This window comes from Conger conger, chromosome 6, assembly GCF_963514075.1.
Source record: "Conger conger chromosome 6, fConCon1.1, whole genome shotgun sequence".
In the NCBI taxonomy this organism is placed as follows: Eukaryota; Metazoa; Chordata; class Actinopteri; order Anguilliformes; family Congridae; genus Conger; species Conger conger.
Window position 1 is genome coordinate 21072487 of NC_083765.1, and position 18398 is coordinate 21090884.

The 18398-nt window shown below is 41.1% G+C and overlaps 1 protein-coding gene across 2 annotated transcripts; it reads left to right on the forward strand.

Annotated features, from left to right (window-relative positions):
• The first annotated feature begins 1113 nt into the window (after nucleotides 1-1113).
• On the forward strand, nucleotides 1114-18136 carry dapp1 (dual adaptor of phosphotyrosine and 3-phosphoinositides). Of its 2 annotated transcripts, XR_009708943.1 has the most exons (10): nucleotides 1114-1363; nucleotides 5219-5341; nucleotides 6338-6471; nucleotides 7230-7360; nucleotides 7469-7516; nucleotides 8325-8387; nucleotides 8678-8763; nucleotides 9414-9855; nucleotides 15538-15625; nucleotides 16884-18136. XR_009708943.1 is itself a non-coding variant. In XM_061244803.1 (9 exons), exons 1-9 carry the CDS (start codon nucleotides 1293-1295, stop codon nucleotides 16905-16907), a joined length of 768 nt encoding a protein of 255 aa, XP_061100787.1. In that variant the 5' UTR covers nucleotides 1120-1292; the 3' UTR covers nucleotides 16908-18136. The 2 variants fall into 2 exon arrangements, 1 of the variants encoding a protein (XP_061100787.1); XM_061244803.1 differs by lacking the exon at nucleotides 9414-9855 and having other exon boundaries at nucleotides 1120-1363.
• Nucleotides 18137-18398: the final 262 nt, after the last annotated feature.

An 18398-nucleotide genomic window follows, 5' to 3' on the forward strand; every position in this document is an offset into this window, starting at 1 on the left:
ATTTTTTTTGTTTCTGACCACAAACCATATTCCAGAAATGGACATCAAAGTGACAGGTATCATTGAGTGTCCAGTGGAATGCGACAGAAACGGTATAGTGGTGTAACTGCTCCATCAAGTGAAGCAAAGGGTCAATGCTAGTATAATTGAAAGCAGTATGATTAACACTGGCTGGGGTTCAATCAAAATGTTTCCTTAACTTAGACGTAGATATCTCCTGCCACAGCTGTAGCACCAAGCCTGTCCCCTTGCCTGACAGTGCCACCCATTGGTGTTCCTGCCATCTGTGCTTCAATTTATTGGACATTTATGAACTTTTATTTAATCTGGTTTTCTGTTTAAAACCATTGTTTTTACAAACCGGTGTTAACCAGCGGCAGATAGGTTCCCCCTACTGAGTCAGGTTCTGCACAAGGTTTCTTCCTGTTCCAGGAAGTTTTTCCTTGCCACTGTTGCCCTAGGCATACTCTTGGGGCCCGGTTTCGAATTCTGTAAAGCTGCTTTGCAACAAAGGCCCTTTGTAAAAAGCACTGTACAAATAAAATTGAATTGAATTGAATTGAATTGAATTGAATATAGTGGTCAAGAATTGGCATTAAGTAATGTAACTGTTAACATGAATTAATGATGGACAAATACATTTATTAAGCATGAAATTAACTTTTCATTAGTGCATGCATTTGTTAACAACTAACATATTTGTACATTAGGCAAACCATAGGATGAGCTTATAATTAGTTCACCATTAGCAAATACATTAACTAACTTCTTCATTCCAATATGAATTGCCAATAACTAATGTAGTTGTTAGCATGAATGATGTAGCTACAAATACATTAACAGAGTTGTACAGATTGACTTCTCAGTAGTAGTTAGCAGCTACTTTAGTTCATGCCAATTCATGGAACCTTTTTGTAAAGTGTTCTCAACAGAGCGCTTTAATGTAGGCTGATCGCCTGTAAGCATAAACAAGCGTGAGATGGACGTGGACGTTATCAGAAAATATATATGCAAATCAGTAAGGTTGCTTAGTTCAACACCACCCACGATGTTGCGTTTTTAACGCAAAGTAAAAGGCGCAATTGACTGGAAGGCTGAAGTTCGGCGTGTGGGCGTGACTGTCGCGTCCTACTTCCTCTTTTGACGTTTGCTCAGGCTATTTATTTATTTTTCAGCCCCAAGTGCCGACCGTCTGTCGGAGAAAAACTTATCCTATGCGGAAAGCGGGGACTGGATCTTTCCGCGAAGTCTTCCAGCAGGTGGATCGGCCATCTGAAGTCCTGTCCTGAAACATGAGCGACGGCGGTTCGCAGTACAGCTATCATTCCAGCAAGGAGGAGATGGATGAGCTCGATACGCTATGGTGAGCGCGTATCAGCACCTGAAGCCTAAGACTAATCAGTAGCCTATGCTTGTTAATAACCACTGACTGGTATCTACTTAGCTGAGGATCGTAAGCTATTGTATAGATATACATACTTATTATTAACCTGTATTTATACATGTATAGGTTTTATATATATATATATATATATATATATATATATATATATATATATATATATATATATATATATATATATATATACACTATAAGTAATTGTATAGTCCAATTGCTTCCCTTTTGCTTTTTCTTCACAATAATAACAATACGTAATAACAATCTGAAGAAGAGGAAGCTTTTAGAAGTCCACACTTTGTAGCATGTCAGAAGCGAGAGGGGAAATTAGGATATAATGAAGATACCTTCTTCTCTTGTGACACGTTACTGCAGTGACACGTGTGTTTCGCTTTGACAGAAACTTTACACATTTATTGACAAAATAATCTGAACACCACGTGTTGTGATAACCAGAGGTTTATCTGAGGAAGATATTGTTGCCATCATTTGTAGTTTTAAAGTGAGTACACGGTGGAACCATGAATTGCTTTGATTCAAACTGGCAATGGAAAGTGTGCAAATGCACAAATGTATTTAGTTTACATTGACGATTATTATTATTACATTATTATTATTACTACTACTACTACTACTGTTATTATTATTATTATTATTATTTTTATTATTATTATTATTATTATTATTATTGCAACCATAACACTTGGAACACTACTCCAGAACAGCTTCAACTTTTATTAATAACATGTTTGCTAACGGGTTACATACAAAAATAAATTAATTTAAAAAAAGGTTTTCCTAAGGCAAGTGCAAATTACTGTTTTTCATATTACCCACAAATCTTTGCTCCAACCTGTGTTGCAGCATTTTAAAGTACTGTTTCTATGAACCCAAATATCCCCACACTCCCACTTATGGGCTGAGTTCAGAGTGTCTTACATCCGGCCCAATTCTCTTTCAGAAATCTTTTTCATAATTTGATCAGTTTTTCAATGACTGCACACACTCTGTATGTGGCCCTATGTGCCACGTTGGAAAATTTAGACACATGTACTGAGAAAGTAACATATGACAAAGAAAAAAGGTACTCTAATACAAGGAAATCCCATTTGCCCATCCATACTCAGGTCATATCCAGAGAATTGGAATTGAATCTGGAATTAAATCCTACCTGCAAATATAACACTTGTCCCATTCACTTGCAGGTTTTTTGCTGTACATTTAGTCAGAATCAAGAAGTGTTTTTTTATTTAAATCAGAGTTGGATGTGTCTCCAAAAACAACCACCTGTATTGCCACTTGCGATGCCTCTATTTGTGAAATCTAGAGGACCAGTCCTACCTGTCGGATTCTTACCTGTCACACTGCAAACAGGACTGTGAGCTGCACACTGGGCAATCAGTCTGCACTGGGAGGTGAAGCAGACGATTACATTTTGACCAAAAAACTCTGCTAACACCTTAAACTTTCAACATAAGGCTGACATACGCGTCACAAGATGGCATACTGGAGCGTATGTCAAATCTAAAACAAATATAAAACTGTCATACTTTTATCTGTAAATGTTAGGATAGAAACATCTGTCGTAACATTCACCGATACGTTATACAGTAAGGCTATTCTGCATTCTACAGTAACATCTGGCATAATATTTACAGATAAAAGGGTGTATAGCACATTGTATGACAGTGCTGTGCCAGCCTTATGTTAAAGGATGTCAAGTAAAGTGTTTCCAGTTTTGTAGAAAGTGAGTAGTGTGCAGTCCGCCCTGTTTAAAGTACTGTTTCTATCCACCCCCGCCCCCAGTGTACAAACGTAGCCGCCCGTCAGGTTAATCTGCTCCACAGCCCTGTGTCCTGTCCTTCCTGTAGCAGATCTGCTGCTCTTCAGAAGTTCAGATGTGCTGTAAATAGCCATATTTCTGACAACAGGAAGCCTGCTGCCATTTGAACTCTCTGTGGGAGATCTGCAGATTTACACCAGTCATTCTGACCTTAATGAATGTATTAATTCAGTTCAATTCAGTTCAGTTTCATTAGTATCACGCTTTTTACAGGAGACTGTCACAAAGACACTACAGAGTAGCAGTAGTACAAACATCAGACCTGAAATAACAAGCACATAAAAAACTCCTTAGTGCAGAGCTTGATATTTGGTGACCTTTGAATTTATGCTCCAAAATACACTATTAAAGGTGGTTATGGGTAAATTAATTGTGTCCCACACGTGTCAAACACTACACGGAATTGGTTAAAAATGATGGATTGGCCTGTGCTTTCCACGAATGTTGGGAGAAAGTGGGCGCCATTTTCTGGGCTGATAAGCACTCAGGGTCCTGTGTAAGAAGGTGAAGAACATGCTAGGATTTACCTGGGCCCAGCAGCGTAGCCTGTGTTTAAAAGCCTTGTGCTTTACAGCAGGCTGATCCCAGGCCAAGCAGAGGCCCAGTCTTTATTTATTTAATAATAATAATAATAATAATAATAATAATAATAATAATAACATCATCATCCATCCATCCATCCATCCATTATCTGAACCCGCTTATCCTGATCAGGGTCGCAGGGGGCTGGAGCCTATCCCAGCATACATTGGGCGAGAGGCAGGAATACACCCTGGACAGGTCGCCAGTCCATTGCAGGGCACACGCACCATTCACTCACACATTCATACCTACGGGCAATTTAGACTCTCCAATCAGCCTAACCTGCATGTCTTTGGACTGTGGGAGGAAACCGGAGTACCCGGAGGAAACCCACGCAGACACGGGGAGAACATGCAAACTCCGCACAGAGAAGCCCCGGCCGACGGGGATTCGAACCCAGGACCTCCTTGCTGTGAGGCGGCAGTGCTACCCACTGCACCATCCGTGCCGCCCATAACATCATCATCATCATCATCATTATTATTATTATTATTATTATTATTATTATTATTATTATTATTATTATTATTATTATTATTATTATTATTATTATTATTATTATTATTATTATTATTATTATTATTATTATTATTATTATTATTATTTGGTATTTATCTTACTCTTTTATCCAAAGCAACTTACAGTTGATTAGCAGGGGAAAATCCCCCCTGGAGCAATGTGGGGTAAAGGGCCTTGCTCAACCTTCTGTGTCTTAGCCACTAGACTATAGGCTGCCCAATTAAATACATTTATTTTAACTTTTTTTAACCAGGGGGAGGTCCATTGAGAATGTGTTCTCAAAGAAACCGCAGGAGAAATGCCAGAGAGAACAGTAACAGGGGAAAGCCCCTGGAGCAGTTTTTGGGGTTAAGGGCCTTGCTCAAGGGCCAACGGCAGGATTTTTAAAAAAATGTGTTTGTCTGGAAGCAGAAAAATGGACTGTGTTTGAAAATGAGTCTGTATTGAATGTATTGTGGTTGGCTAATGTATTCAGTATCACTCTGTTGCTGTTTATCTGAAGTCCCCTCTAAACATGTCCTCTTTAAAGGGAGCTGTCCAGAACTTCATGCCTGACATCCAATGCCTGACATTTCCTGAAGCAAATGTCTACGTGCGTGTGTGCATGAGACAAAGAGAGAGAGTGCAACAGAGAAAGAGAGGAAGAGAGAGCTGGCAGTGGATGCTATGAGCTTGGACACACCTCCTCTTTAAAAGCCATAAACTGTGACACAGTACCAGAAATGTGTTCTGGTCCATCCATGAACTTCCTATAGTGTGTAATTACAGTAGGAATATAGCAGCTGATCTTATAGTTGCTATAGATACCGTCCATTTCTGTGAGAGCACCACACCAGGCTCCAGCTTGACCTCTGACCTTCTTGTGACCCTGGCAGTTGGTACCACTATGACCTCTCCCGGCACGCAGCAGAGGCCTTGCTTCTGTCAAACGGGAAGGACGGGAGCTACCTGCTCCGAAACAGCCAGGAGGGACCCAACTACCTGGCCCTGTCTGTCCGGTGAGTGCCTCACTGTCAGTCACCGTCTCCTGAACCCTAACCCAGCTTCCTGTCACCCTGACCCTAACCCAGCTTCCTATCACCCTGTCCTTAACCCTAACCCAGCTTTCTGTCACCCTATACCTAACCAAACTTCCTGTCACCCTAACACAGCTTTCTGTCACCCTAACCCTAACCCAGCTTCCTGTCACCCTAACCCTAACCCAGCTTCCTGGAGTGGGATAAAAATAGCACCACAATGCTTTTTTACCTGAGGAGGGATATCACAGTAAGCTATCCCAGAATCCCCAGGTCCTTTAACATATAAGTATCAAGGGAAACTTTCTGATTTGTGATATTTTCTCTCCTCTATAATTTTGTTTTATTGGTTGTGTGTGTGTGTGTGTGTGTGTGTGTGTGTGTGTGTGTGTGTGTGTGTGTGTGTGTGTGTGTGTGTGTGTGTGTGTGTGTGTGAATTAAGAAGAAGTGAAAGAGGGAAATGGAATATAATAGATAGCGCTCACCTGTTTGAGCAGATATTCCCCAGCTTTTCCTGTCCTTGGGAGAAGTTTGCATGTTGCATGGTTGGTTTATTAGCTTGAATAGGCTTTGTTTATTCGGCAGTGAGAACTGGTCATATGTGGTCTAGGTTTTTGGAATGGGGAATTGCAGCTTTGGACAGTAAATATTTTCTATTTCTTTTGTAGTAGCAATTTGGAAGCTTGGAGAGGTAATTTATAATTTATCATTATAATGGTGATGTTTAGTCAGGTGATTTGTTTGTTTAGACAGGTTGATTTTGTAGGTGATTTTGGTAGGTTGTACAAACTACCTCTTGATTGATTTGGAGTTTGGACAGGAGGTTCAATGGTTTTAAGTCTGGGTGGGTTTTGTCTGATGGAACTTGTAAAGGTTACATGTTCCTTTTGAGTTGGATTATTAGTTTAGAGAGTTAATTTTGTGGTGTTTCTATCTTTCTATCTTTCTCTTTCTCTCTCCCTCCCTCTCCTTACACAGGGCAAAGGATTCAGTGAAGCACTTCCACGTAAAGCGGGAGGGTGACGGTTATTCGTTCGGCTTCAACGTGTTCCCCTCTCTGCAGAATTTCATCGAGCACTTCGCCAACCAGCCTCTTCTGGGGAGTGACTCAGGTGCCTCCTGCATCCCGATCTGAACATTTACCATGTCCTTTTACACAGCTGTTCCTGTGCAGTTTCACTATAAAATACAAAATACACATTTACCATTGTAAATGGTCTCTACCGTGAACAACATATGTTGTTTTCAGAAGGTTTGACATCTACAATTGAGAAGTTTTTTTTCTTCTTCCTCCATGGCGCGTATATGTGGCCAGGGGCAGAAAACCACTACCTCAGCCATGGTTTGGTCACCAGTCCTAGTAGTCTACCAGCTGAAAACGCAGAAAGAGCAGTGAGAACATGCCCACTGCCTACCAGCTGAAAACAGAAAGAGCAGTGAGAACATGCCCCACTGAAGTGTACTTCTTCACATACATGCCTATAAAACATGTTATCACTTCTAGCCATATTTCATTCTATTAATGAAGATGATGTTTCAGGAAGTGAAAGTAAAAGCGCTCTTTCTGCAGATGAAGGTTTCTATTTCCATTTACTGGAAGCAATTGCAGGATGACATGAATGCAACAAGAATATCGTGCCATGGGCCTCAACATATTTGTGCTTGTTTGCTTTGATATGAACAGTTCCAGATAGGAATGGTTTGAAAAATTAATTTCTTGTGTCACACCTAAATAGACAGGATGTAAAAGTACAGTCTCTCACCCTCCCTCCCCCCATCTCTCTCCCTCATCCCTCTCCCTTGTTCTCCCGCCTCTCTCTCCTCTGTCACTCTCTCCCCCCTTCTCTCACTCCCTCTCCCCCTCCCTCAGGCACTCTGATGGTGCTGAGGTGTCCGTACCCTCGGAGGGTAGAGGAGCCCTCCATATACGAGTCAGTGCGGGTGCACACGGCCATGCAGACCGGCCGCACAGAGAAAGACCTGGTACCCAACGCCCCCTCCGTACGTTCCTCTCACACACGGCCAATCAGCAGCCTGCAAGCAGGATTATGTCCAATCACTGATTGCCCTTCATGTGTGACTAATTTCCCATGATTCTCTTCCTCACAGCTGGGCACGAAGGAGGGCTATCTGGTAAAGCAAGGTGCTGTAGTCAAGGTGTGTGCAGTTTGGTTGCCTCCCCTTCCAAAGACCTGCTAATGTATGCTAATCAGTGCTCTTTAATACCACACAGGCCATGGCCCCATATGCACACTATCACAATACACAGACTATTACTACATAGCATTTCACAATATGCTCAATATGCTTTTAACCGTATCACAATATGCACAATATTCTTTAAGACGCATCACAATATGCATAATATATCCAGATAGGCACAATATGCTTTAAACCATATCATGCAGCAGATTCAGCTGCTCTATCCAGTATCAAGTAACAGGTGTGTATCAGTCACAAATAAACTGAAATTATTCAAAATGTATTTCTGCTTAATGGTCCTGTTCTGTCGCTGTTCCTCCTTGTCCCTTTCATGTGGGTGAAGTAATTGCAGCAATGATGTTGAAGAATTACTCAGAGTCAATAGTTGTTCAAACTACAAATCTTTAGTTTCAACAAAAACAAATTAATCTGGGGAATCTGTGTGCTCCGTGCAAGGAGCTTCAAGAGACCAGAGAATTCCAAAGTAACAGTAGGAAGTATCCTGGGCTTTATACAATATAGCTAACCAATCATTTGTCATACAAACATCACATTGTCTCTCTTAACCCGCCTTAATATTTTCTGTTACCCTATGAAAGCTGAGCTGTCTTAACCCCTCATCTCTGCAATGAGTCAGGCCGCCCGGCCTGCAATCACCAGATCAAAACATTTCCCTGTGAAGACGCACACTGCTTGAATGTAAAACTGAAATGTGTCAGTGGACATCGGTGAGTGAATACCATTTCTGTCCTTTCCTTTGCAGAGCTGGAAAACAAGGTGGTTTACCTTAAACAGGAATGAGCTGAAGTACTTCAAAGACAAAATGGTGAGCCCACATCCCCCATTCCCAATGACATCATCTAGAACACGGTCAGATCAATGACAAATCAGTCTAATGCAGATGCAATAATGGCGTAATCCCATTGGTATATAGAATATTACATATTCATATTGGAATGTAAATCACAAATTTATGTCATTCCAACCTGGAAAGTTTGATGCTGCTCCTCTTGGAAGTTTACTGTAAAAATGTACCCATAAAATACAGACCAACAAAATGATAAAAGTGATAAAAACAATGAAACCGTAATGATCTCCTCTCTGGTTTCCTGTCAGTTCGATGAGCCAATTCGAACCCTCAACCTCACGTCCTGCTCTGCGGTTCAGTTTGACTACTCCCAGGAGAGAGTGAACTGTTTCTGGTGAGTGTGACATACGTTAATATGTTAATATACATACTTTCGTAACTACCCATTTTTTAGGTACTGTCCCATTAACAGAGAGGGTCATCTTTAATTAATTAAAGATGGCAATCTTTAATTCTAGTGACATCATGGCAGCATACTTCACACAGAGCTCAGTTTTTAGCAATAACAGTAAGAAATTTATAATATGGTAACTATACAGTGGTGTGCAAAAACATTAGCCCCCTGGTCTAAAAGCCTTTTACAATCAATATCTAAGTGTACAGAAGCGAACCTGACCTATAAATGGTACAAAGTTAAACATGAAATATTTCTTCCATTCTTATTTTTTATTTTTTATTTTTTTATTTACAGTTTCGATATAATAAAAAAGGAAAAGGGTCCTGTATAAATGTTTGAGAACTCTTATCAGTTGGTACATTGTAACTCCTCGGGCAACTATAATAGCTTGTAAACGCTCCTTCTAGTCAGTCTCTCAATACTCACTTTTGGAATGTTTCCCCAATCTTCCTGGCAGAACACCTCTAGCTCAGAAATATTCTTCAGCCCCCTTGCATGTATGGCATGAGATCTCTCCATAGATTTTCTATAATATTCAAGTCTGGGGACCGTGGTGACCATTCCAAAACCTTCATCTGTCTTTTCAGGAGGTACTTCATGGTTGATTTTGAGGTATGCTTTGGATCATTGTCTTGCTGGAACACCCAACCTCTTTTCAACTTTTAGAGTGAAAGAAGGAAGATTTAGCAGGAGAGACAGAGGAATAGAAAGATGATAGGAGGGCATGGAAGGAAGCCATATCACTGGGGAGACAGGACTTTTCTCTCTGGTTGGTTGTTGTGCAGCTCCTTGTGAAGACCAGGTCAAGAGGGTTGCCTGCTTTGTTGGTGGGAGGAGAATGTGTGAGGGTAAGGTCAAAAGAAGAAAGGAGGGAGGGAAAGGTGGACTGGGTGGACTCAGGTTGAAGTCATCCAGGAGGATCAGGGGAGTGCCATTGTCTGGTGAGGAGCTAAGGAGGATGTCCATCTCATCCAAGAAGCTCCCCAGAGGACCTGGAGGGTGATAGAAAACAATAATAAAGAGTTATGGGTAAGTAAGTAACAGAAACCGCATGAAATTCAAAAGAGGAGAAGGGTGAAGAGAAGACACTAGATCACCATGAGGATGAGATTAGGAGACCTGAGCCTCCTCCTCTGCCAGTGGGTCGGGGTGTGTGGGAAAAAGAATGAGCAGAGGAAAGGGCTGTGTTCTCTTGGGAGAGCCAAGTTTCTGTCATGTGTGGGTTGTTCTGAGCATCTCTCTCCAGGTTTCGAGTCATTCTATCTGATACAATTTTGAAGACCTTGCCAAGACATTAGCTGTTCCATTTATCTTACATTTTCTAATAATGTTTCTGACAGTGGAAATAGGTTTGAAACATTGAGAGTTTTTGTAGCCTTCTCCTTCTTGGTGGAAATGAACCATCTTCATTCTGACATCCTTGGACAACTGTTTAGAGCAGTGTTTTTCAACCTTGGGGTCGCGACCCCACGTGGGGTCCCGCGGAATTCAAATGGGGTCGCCTGAAATGTTTAGTAATTGATTTAAAAAAAAATAATTTTATCAAGCCTTGTAGCTTACCTAACTGTACATGTATTTCCTGATCAGGGAAAATAAAATGTCACTTTGTGCACTAATCTGGCTACTCTGTATTTGCAACACAGTATAACAAACATGACCAAGAACTAATTCTAGAAGAAAAAAAAAGCCTCTGGGGTCACCAGAAATTTGTGATGTCAAAATGGGGTCACGAGCCAAAAAAGGTTGGGAACCACTGGTTTAGAAGAACCCATGGTTGTTGACACCAGACAGAACAGCCACTGCATGGGGTTACTTCAGAATAAAAACGTTCAGCCTTGGAATTATACTCACCTGACTCATTCAAACCCCAACGAGTAAATCATCTGGGTTTGGGCCTTGGTAATTATATTTTTAAAAAGTAACAAAGAATAAACCAAAACGGTTCCGAAACTTTTACACAGGGCCATTTTTTCATTATATCATTTATACTTTTGTGATTGATGTTAAGTCTTTTTTCAACAATGTATGTATTGCCCTGTCTTTTCACATCAATGATCGAATCATCTGCTTTTTTCCTTACTTTTTCAAAAGTTTAACCTCAAAAAAAGCTGCACCTGCAAAAAAACTCTACCAAGGTTTGCAGGCCCTCTCTGGCTTTCTGGTACATTATATCATTTATAAACAGTGAAAAATGAAAATAAAAAGCAATCTTGCTTTAATATTAGCAGAAAGGTCTCGTGTTTAACTCTGTACCATTTAGAGTCCAGGTTTGCTTTTGATCACGTACAGATTCATTGTAACAGACATTTAAACCAGGGGTTCCCAAATTTCTGCACCCCACTGTACATTATACACTCAGTGAACAATTTATTAGGTAGACCTGTACAGAGCTTGCAGATGTGGTCAAGTGGTTCAGCTGTTGTTCAGACCAAATGCCAGAATGGGGAACAAATATGATTTAAGTGACTTTGACCATAGAAGGGTGGATTGAGTATCTCAGAAACTGCTTATCTCTTTTGATATCCACAGTCTCTAGAGTTTGCAGGAAATGTTGTGAAAAACATCCTGTGAGCAGCAGTCCTACGGGCAAAAACGTGTCGTTAATGAGAGATGTCAGAGGAGAAGGGCCAGACTGGTCAAAGCTGACAGGAAGGTGACAGTAATGCAAATAACCACACATTACAACAGTGGTATGCAGAAGAAGATCTCTGAACACACAACACTGTCAAACCACTCAGTGGATAGGCTACAGCAGCAGAAGGCTAAAGTAAGTCTAATATATACAGTGGTGTGAAAAAGTGTTTGCCCCCTTCCTGATTTCTTATTTTTTTGCATGTTTGTCACACTTAAATGTTTCAGATCATCAAACTAATTTAAAAATTAGTCAAAGACAACACAAGTAAACACAAAATGCAGTTTTTAAATGAAGGTTTTTATTATTAAGGGAGAAAACAAATCCAAACCTACATGGCCCTTTGTGAAAAAGTGATTGCCCCCTAAACCTAATAACTGGTTGGGCCACCCTTAGTAGCAACAACTGCAATCAAGCGTTTGCGATAACTTGCAGTGAGTCTCTTACAGCGCTGTGGAGGAATTTTGGCCCACTCATCTTTGCAGAATTGTTGTAATTCAGCCACATTGGAGGGTTTTCGAGCATGAACCGCCTCTTTAAGGTCATGCCACAGCATCTCAATATGATTCAGGTCAGGACTTTGACTAGGCTACTCCAAAGTCTTCATTTTGTTTTTCTTCAGCCATTCAGAGGTGGACTTGCTGGTGTGTTTTGGACCATTGTCCTGCTGCAGAACCCAAGTTCGTTTCAGCTTGAGGTCACAAACAGATGGCCGGACATTCTCCTTCAGGATTTTTTGGTACACAGCAGAATTAATGGTTCCATTTATCACAGCAAGTCTTCCAGGTCCTGAAGCAGCAAAACAGCCCCAGACCATCACACTACCACCACCATATTTTACTGTTGGTATGATGTTCTTTTTCTGAAATGCGGTGTTACTTTTACGCCAGATGTAATGGGACACACACCTTCCAAAAAGTTCAACTTTTGTCTTGTCAGACCACAGAGTATTTTCCCAAAAGTCTTGGGGAACATCAAGATGTTTTCCGGCAAAATTGAGACGAGCCTTAATGTTCTTTTTGCTCAGCAGTGGTTTTCGTCTTGGAACTCTGCCATGCAGGCCATTTTTGCCCAGTCTCTTTTTTATGGTGGAGTCATGAACACTGACCTTAACTGAGGCAAGTGAGGCCTGCAGTTCTTTGGATATTGTTGTGGGGTCTTTTGTGACCTCTTGGATAAGTCGTCGCTGGGCTCTTGGGGTAATTTTGGTAGGCCGGCCACTCCTGGGAAGGTTCACCACTGTGTTTACTTGTGTTGTCTTTGACTAATTTTTAAATTAGTTTGATGATCGGAAACATTTAAGTGTGACAAACATGCAAAAAAATAAGAAATCAGGAAGGGGGCAAACACTTTTTCAAACCACTGTATATATTAGACTTACTTTAGCCTTCTGCTACTGTAGCCTATCCACTGAGTGGTTTGACAGTGTTGTGTGTTCAGAGATCCTCTTCTGCATACCACTGTTGTAATGTGTGGTTATTTGCATTACTGTCACCATCCTGTCAGCTTTGACCAGTCTGGCCCTTCTCCTCTGACCTCTCTCATTAACGACACGTTTTTGCCCGTAGGACTGCTGCTCACAGGATGTTTTTCACAACATTTCCTGCAAACTCTAGAGACTGTGGAAATCAAAAGAGATAAGCAGTTTCTGAGATACTCAATCCACCCTTCTATGGTCAAAGTCACTTAAATCATATTTGTTCCCCATTCTGGCATTTGGCCTGAACAACAGCTGAACCACTTGACCACATCTGCAAGCTCTGTACAGGTCTACCTAATAAATTGTTCACTGAGTGTATAATGTACAGTGGGGTGCAGAAATTTGGGAACCCCTGGTTTAAATGTCTGTTACAATGAATCTGTACGTGATCAAAAGCAAACCTGGACTCTAAATGGTACAGAGTTAAACACGAGACCTTTCTGCTAATATTAAAGCAAGATTGCTTTTTATTTTCATTTTTTACTGTTTATAAATGATATAATGTACCAGAAAGCCAGAGAGGGCCTGCAAACCTTGGTAGAGTTTTTTTGCAGGTGCAGCTTTTTTTGAGGTTAAACTTTTGAAAAAGTAAGGAAAAAAGCATAACACTGCTACTTTACAGAGTCACCACTTTATTGGCAGACGTGCTGACGTTTCGGCACTAGGCCTTCATCAGAGTTACTTTGCCAGAAAATGGAGAGCTTCATTTGTAGAGACATACAAATAGGGAACAACCAATAGGGAGTCCCAACCAATGATTCAATCATTGATGGGCAATACATACATTGTTGAAAAAAGACTTAACATCAATCACAAAAGTATAAATGACATAATGAAAAAATGGCCCTGTGTAAAAGTTTCGGAACCGTTTTGGATTATTCTTTGTTACTTTTTTAAAAGTTTACTTGTGTTGTCTTTGACTAATATTGAAATTTGCTTGATCTGAAACATTTAAGTGTGACAAACATGCAAAAAAAAAAAAAAAAAAAAAGAAAGAAATCAGGAAGGGGGCAATCACACCACTGTACCTAGTATTTATTAGACTTATTTTTTGTGGTCACTGAGTGTATATTTGTCCAATGGAGTTGTTTTCAACATATTTGAATAAATGCAAAGAAGAACATAAAATAGGATTCTTAGCTTTGAGCAGACATTGTCTGCTGGTGGATTAATGTTTTGTGGTGCGGAGCGGTCTTGTGTGTGGTCAAACTTGCCCAAGCGTTTCACTTCCTGTGTCATTGAAAAACAGAATTAAGTGAACTCAGATGAGATGCACCTAATGCCCAAAATACGGCTGCAGCCCCAGAGAAAGCGGAACAACGAAAGGCTGAGAAAAACGTTAAAAGAGGAAGTAGATATCCTGCCTTGAGCCAGCTCAGCTTTGCCAGATGTACAATAATTATCGTATTTGTACGTATTTTTGTTTTTAAATAATAGTGAAATGGTACGGCATCTGGCAAAGCTGGGCCAGCACTATTCCGCCACTTTTTTTACAGCGGTTCGTCTGGTTTCACTTTTCGTGTCTGGAAATAAACCAAAGCTGTGTGTTCATTAATCCCAGTCGCGTCCGGCCTGCGTTTATCTGTAGTGAAGTTGTCGAATGAGACGGTGCGGTGCGATGGAGACGCTTGAGATCGCAGACAGTGTCAGATAGAGAGCAAAAACATGGGGCCTGTGTAATGATCGTGTTTAAAATAGCGAAGATTGATGGATTAATTTCGCGTTTAGTCAGCCATTATCAGGGGGCTTCGTGCCGACTTCTCTCTGTGTGAAAGTTGTCTTTTTAGGCCTGACAGAAAGCAGGTGTAACGTTAGTGGCTGATGGTATCAGAGAAGTGCGTTAGAACCACTCCTGACCATAGTTCCCACACGGGGGAGATCCGGTATCCTCCCGAATTTCTATCCTGGCCATTCCAGTGTGCCCGCGAATGATGGGAAAACGTCCTGGAAATGGTTTGCTGAAACGCAGGACCACTGATTTATGGAAACCTCCTTAAAGATTTGCTGTTTTCACAGCCTCTGCATTTCCCTCCTGTCTTTTCCCTGACACCTCACTGAAAAGCACCCAGAACGGTTTCCCGTAACATCTGAAGCGGTCATGTAGCTCCTAATCACAGGGATGATGCTAAGAATAGCGTGCTAGGTAATAGCCCTATCACAGATAGTCATATGTATAATTACATATAATTGAATTTCTATTTCTTTTTGCTAAGTAATTCACAAATATTGCTAATTAGGTGAGATTATAGCTTTACTCATTTCAAGATTTGTTAAGTAAACAACCTAATATGTTCTACTGGAGAGAAAAAAAATTTTTTTGGGCCTAATCACAAGAAGAAAAACATTAAAGATCGATGTTTTTGCAGTGTATTAGTGGGTGTTCTCTTAGTGTTTTTAGTGGGCGAGTTTACTGTTTAGCAAGGTGTCAAGATTAACACAGTGCTAGCAGTTGGGCGTGTGGGGAGTCAGTGTTAGTTGTCTGTGTGTTTAGTAACTGTTAATGTGTGTTCTCTCTCTCCTCTCCGTCTCTCTGTCTCTCTCTCCTCTCTCTTTGTCTCCCCCCTCTCTCTCTCTCTCTCTCTCTCTCTCTGTCTCTCAGTTTGGTGTTTCCTGAGAGGACGTTTTACCTGTGTGCTAAGACAGGCGTGGAGGCTGATGAGTGGATAAAGATACTGCGCTGGAAGCTGGTGAGTGAGAGTTTGTGAGTTGTGTGAGTTGAGGAGGTCACTTAACCTGAATTAGGCCTACTTCAGACAATATCCAGTGGTATGAATGGATCATATTTTAAGTAACGGACCTATGTAAATCACTCAATAAGATAATCTGCTGTATGACCAAATGTGCTGTACATACGTATAAAGTGGACCCCCCTCCATGGGGTCTGTAGTGACCAGTTATCCTCCGGGGTCCAGCGGCCCCCATCAGTACTGGCCTGGTCAAGTGGTGTAAATCAGTGCATCCTGAGGTCTTTAACTTCACTGCCACACTCAAAAACTAAAGTCTGCTGTTGTGTTAGAAGAGTGAAAAACATCTCTCTAGAGCAGACACTTTGCAGAGTAACAGAAGGGCAAAGCAAATCTAGAAATTATACAATCTTTTCTTCCTCTTCAAAACCACTAGCTTTTCTTCATTTTGTAACTGATTATTGTAAACGGGAACCAAAGTTGTTCCTGTTGAGGATTAATTGATCTGTAGTTTATCTGGAATATCTATCTGCTGCTCTTGGGATGCTCTTTAGCCTATCCACACACTTTAAAGATCTGTGGATCACTGGCCATTTTGCTATGCTTTCAGGAAGCTTGTTTTTTTATGTTAACGCAGCTGGTTTGAGCTGTGAAGGCCTGGTGTGAAGACACTTCGGTGTGAGTCAGAGTTGGTCATGAGAGAAAGATTTTTAAAAGCAATCCGCATCGTATCAGATTACCATTCTTCAGTGAGGTTCCTCTTTAACACTGATACAGAAATACACACTGCAATGCTTTAATTTTGAATAAGCAACAGCTATTTTCTGAAATACTGGTTTAAATTCAGATTAACTATGAACCAGATATGCTTCTTAGCAGACACTTTTATCCAAAGCTTCATACAGGATTATTAATGCATACATTCTTTCAGTATATGTAGTCCCCTGGGTTTTGAACCCACAACCAATTTTATTGCAATGCTCTAGAAACTGAGCCACATGACTATATATGTTCTGGGAAACAAGCCATACTGGTCCTGAAGCATAAATGCAGTTTTGGGGTTGAGGGAACGAGGTTTGTCATTTTATGTCAATTGCACTGTACATTCTTAGATTGTTTATGAATATTTGATTTTATGCAAATCAGGTCTCCCTTGAAAATGAGATCTCAATGGGATTAACCCGAATAAATAAAAGTTCATATTTAATTATTTTTTTAAAATAGTGGAATAGTCATACAGATTTCTTCTCTGTTTTCCCAGTCACAGATACAGAAGGGCCGGTAACAGATCTGCAAGCAGCGGCACTTTTGAGGATCGGCCTGTAGAGGGCACACTTTCACAGTTCCATACTAACAGGAGCCTTTTTCTCCTTGGAGGATCTGTTGGGGCTCATTCCAATCACTTATTTTTCTCCTCTTTTTCTTTTTCTTTTTTACTTTTCTTGCCCCTAGCTCCACCCACCGAGTGGCTAGGAAAAGATGAAAGAAAAGATAAGTAAAGACGGGGAAAGCGAGAAAATGCTAATTAGGCAAATGGAATGTCCTTGCTCCTTCAAACATCAGTTCAAAGCCATATCCATTACAGAAGTGGCAGCTGGGGAGAGCTGTATCCACAGGTTGATCATTTATACATCAAGCTTTCCGCAGAAATACTTCCGCAATGGATGCGCTGATATTTCCTTGCTCAAAGGGATGTTTGGGAGTTCCTAACTTCTACTTCTAGCTCCTAGAAGGAACATTTGAGGGATTGGAATGTCCTAAAAGATGGCAGACTGATTGATTTCCAGATCCAGAGCAAGGAAATGACAAGTGGATAAATATAAGTCATTGGAATGAGCCCTGTTACTCACCAAACCTGTGCTGTGGTAACCCCTGTCCTATCAGACAGAAGTACGTTTGGGTAGGAGGGGCGAACAGATCACTGCTGATGTACCATTGGAGTAGACAGTCGTAATGTGACACTCCTGATGTTTTATGATGTTGCTTGGATAAACTGCCTTCAGTTTAGTGTAGCCAAGTTTGGCCGGCTCTCGTAGAGTGGCATAATTGGCTCACTGCTCCAGAGGGAGGGACTTGGCAGGGTTAGCTGATCGCCGCACAATAAGCACCTTGGGCGCCTCGGAATCACGGTCACAAGCATGAGACGAGACGGCTTGAAGAAGGCGTGTTGCTCTCCTTCGGGCCGCCGAGGGACAGGGTGTGGGCGGTGTATCTAACACTAACTATAATTGGATTAGATGGGCTACAATTGGCTGCCAAATTGGGAGAAAAAGGGAAAAATCTGAAATTTAAAAATTTTAAAGAGTAACTGAGGCACCTCCTTTGGTTAAAAAACAGTGTCCTTCCAAACTTTTCACCACCACTTTCCTGTGTTTAACAACATTGGATCCCCTCACTGTCACGGTTCCCTCTGTATCTTTAGATGTGCTATATATAAAAAATACTTTCATACGTGCATCTCTGTGCATTGTCTTGGAACAGCTTACTTAATAAAAAATTATAATGGAATCTGAAGGCGTAAAAAGGTAAATACTGTATGTTTAAATGACACAATATAGTTTCTGTAGGCGGCACGGATGGTGCAGTGGGTAGCACTGCCACCTCACAGCAAGGAGGTCCATCGGCCGGGGCCTCTCTGTGCGGAGTTTGCATGTTCTCCCCGTGTTTGCGTGGGTTTCCTCCGGGTACTCCGGTTTCCTCCCACAGTCCAAAGACATACAGGTTAGGCTGATTGGAGAGTCTAAATTGCCCTTGGTATGAGTGTGTGAGTGAATGG

Excerpts from the sequence above, each read along its gene's own strand:
- dapp1 (XM_061244803.1), top strand. The coding sequence starts at position 1,293 with ATGAGCGACGGCGGTTCGCAGTACAGCTATCATTCCAGCAAGGAGGAG. Across the intron at positions 7,517-8,324 it reads AGCAAGGTGCTGTAGTCAAG|AGCTGGAAAACAAGGTGGTT; the intron begins GTGTGTGCAGTT and ends TTTCCTTTGCAG. Across the intron at positions 15,626-16,883 it reads AGATACTGCGCTGGAAGCTG|TCACAGATACAGAAGGGCCG; the intron begins GTGAGTGAGAGT and ends CTGTTTTCCCAG.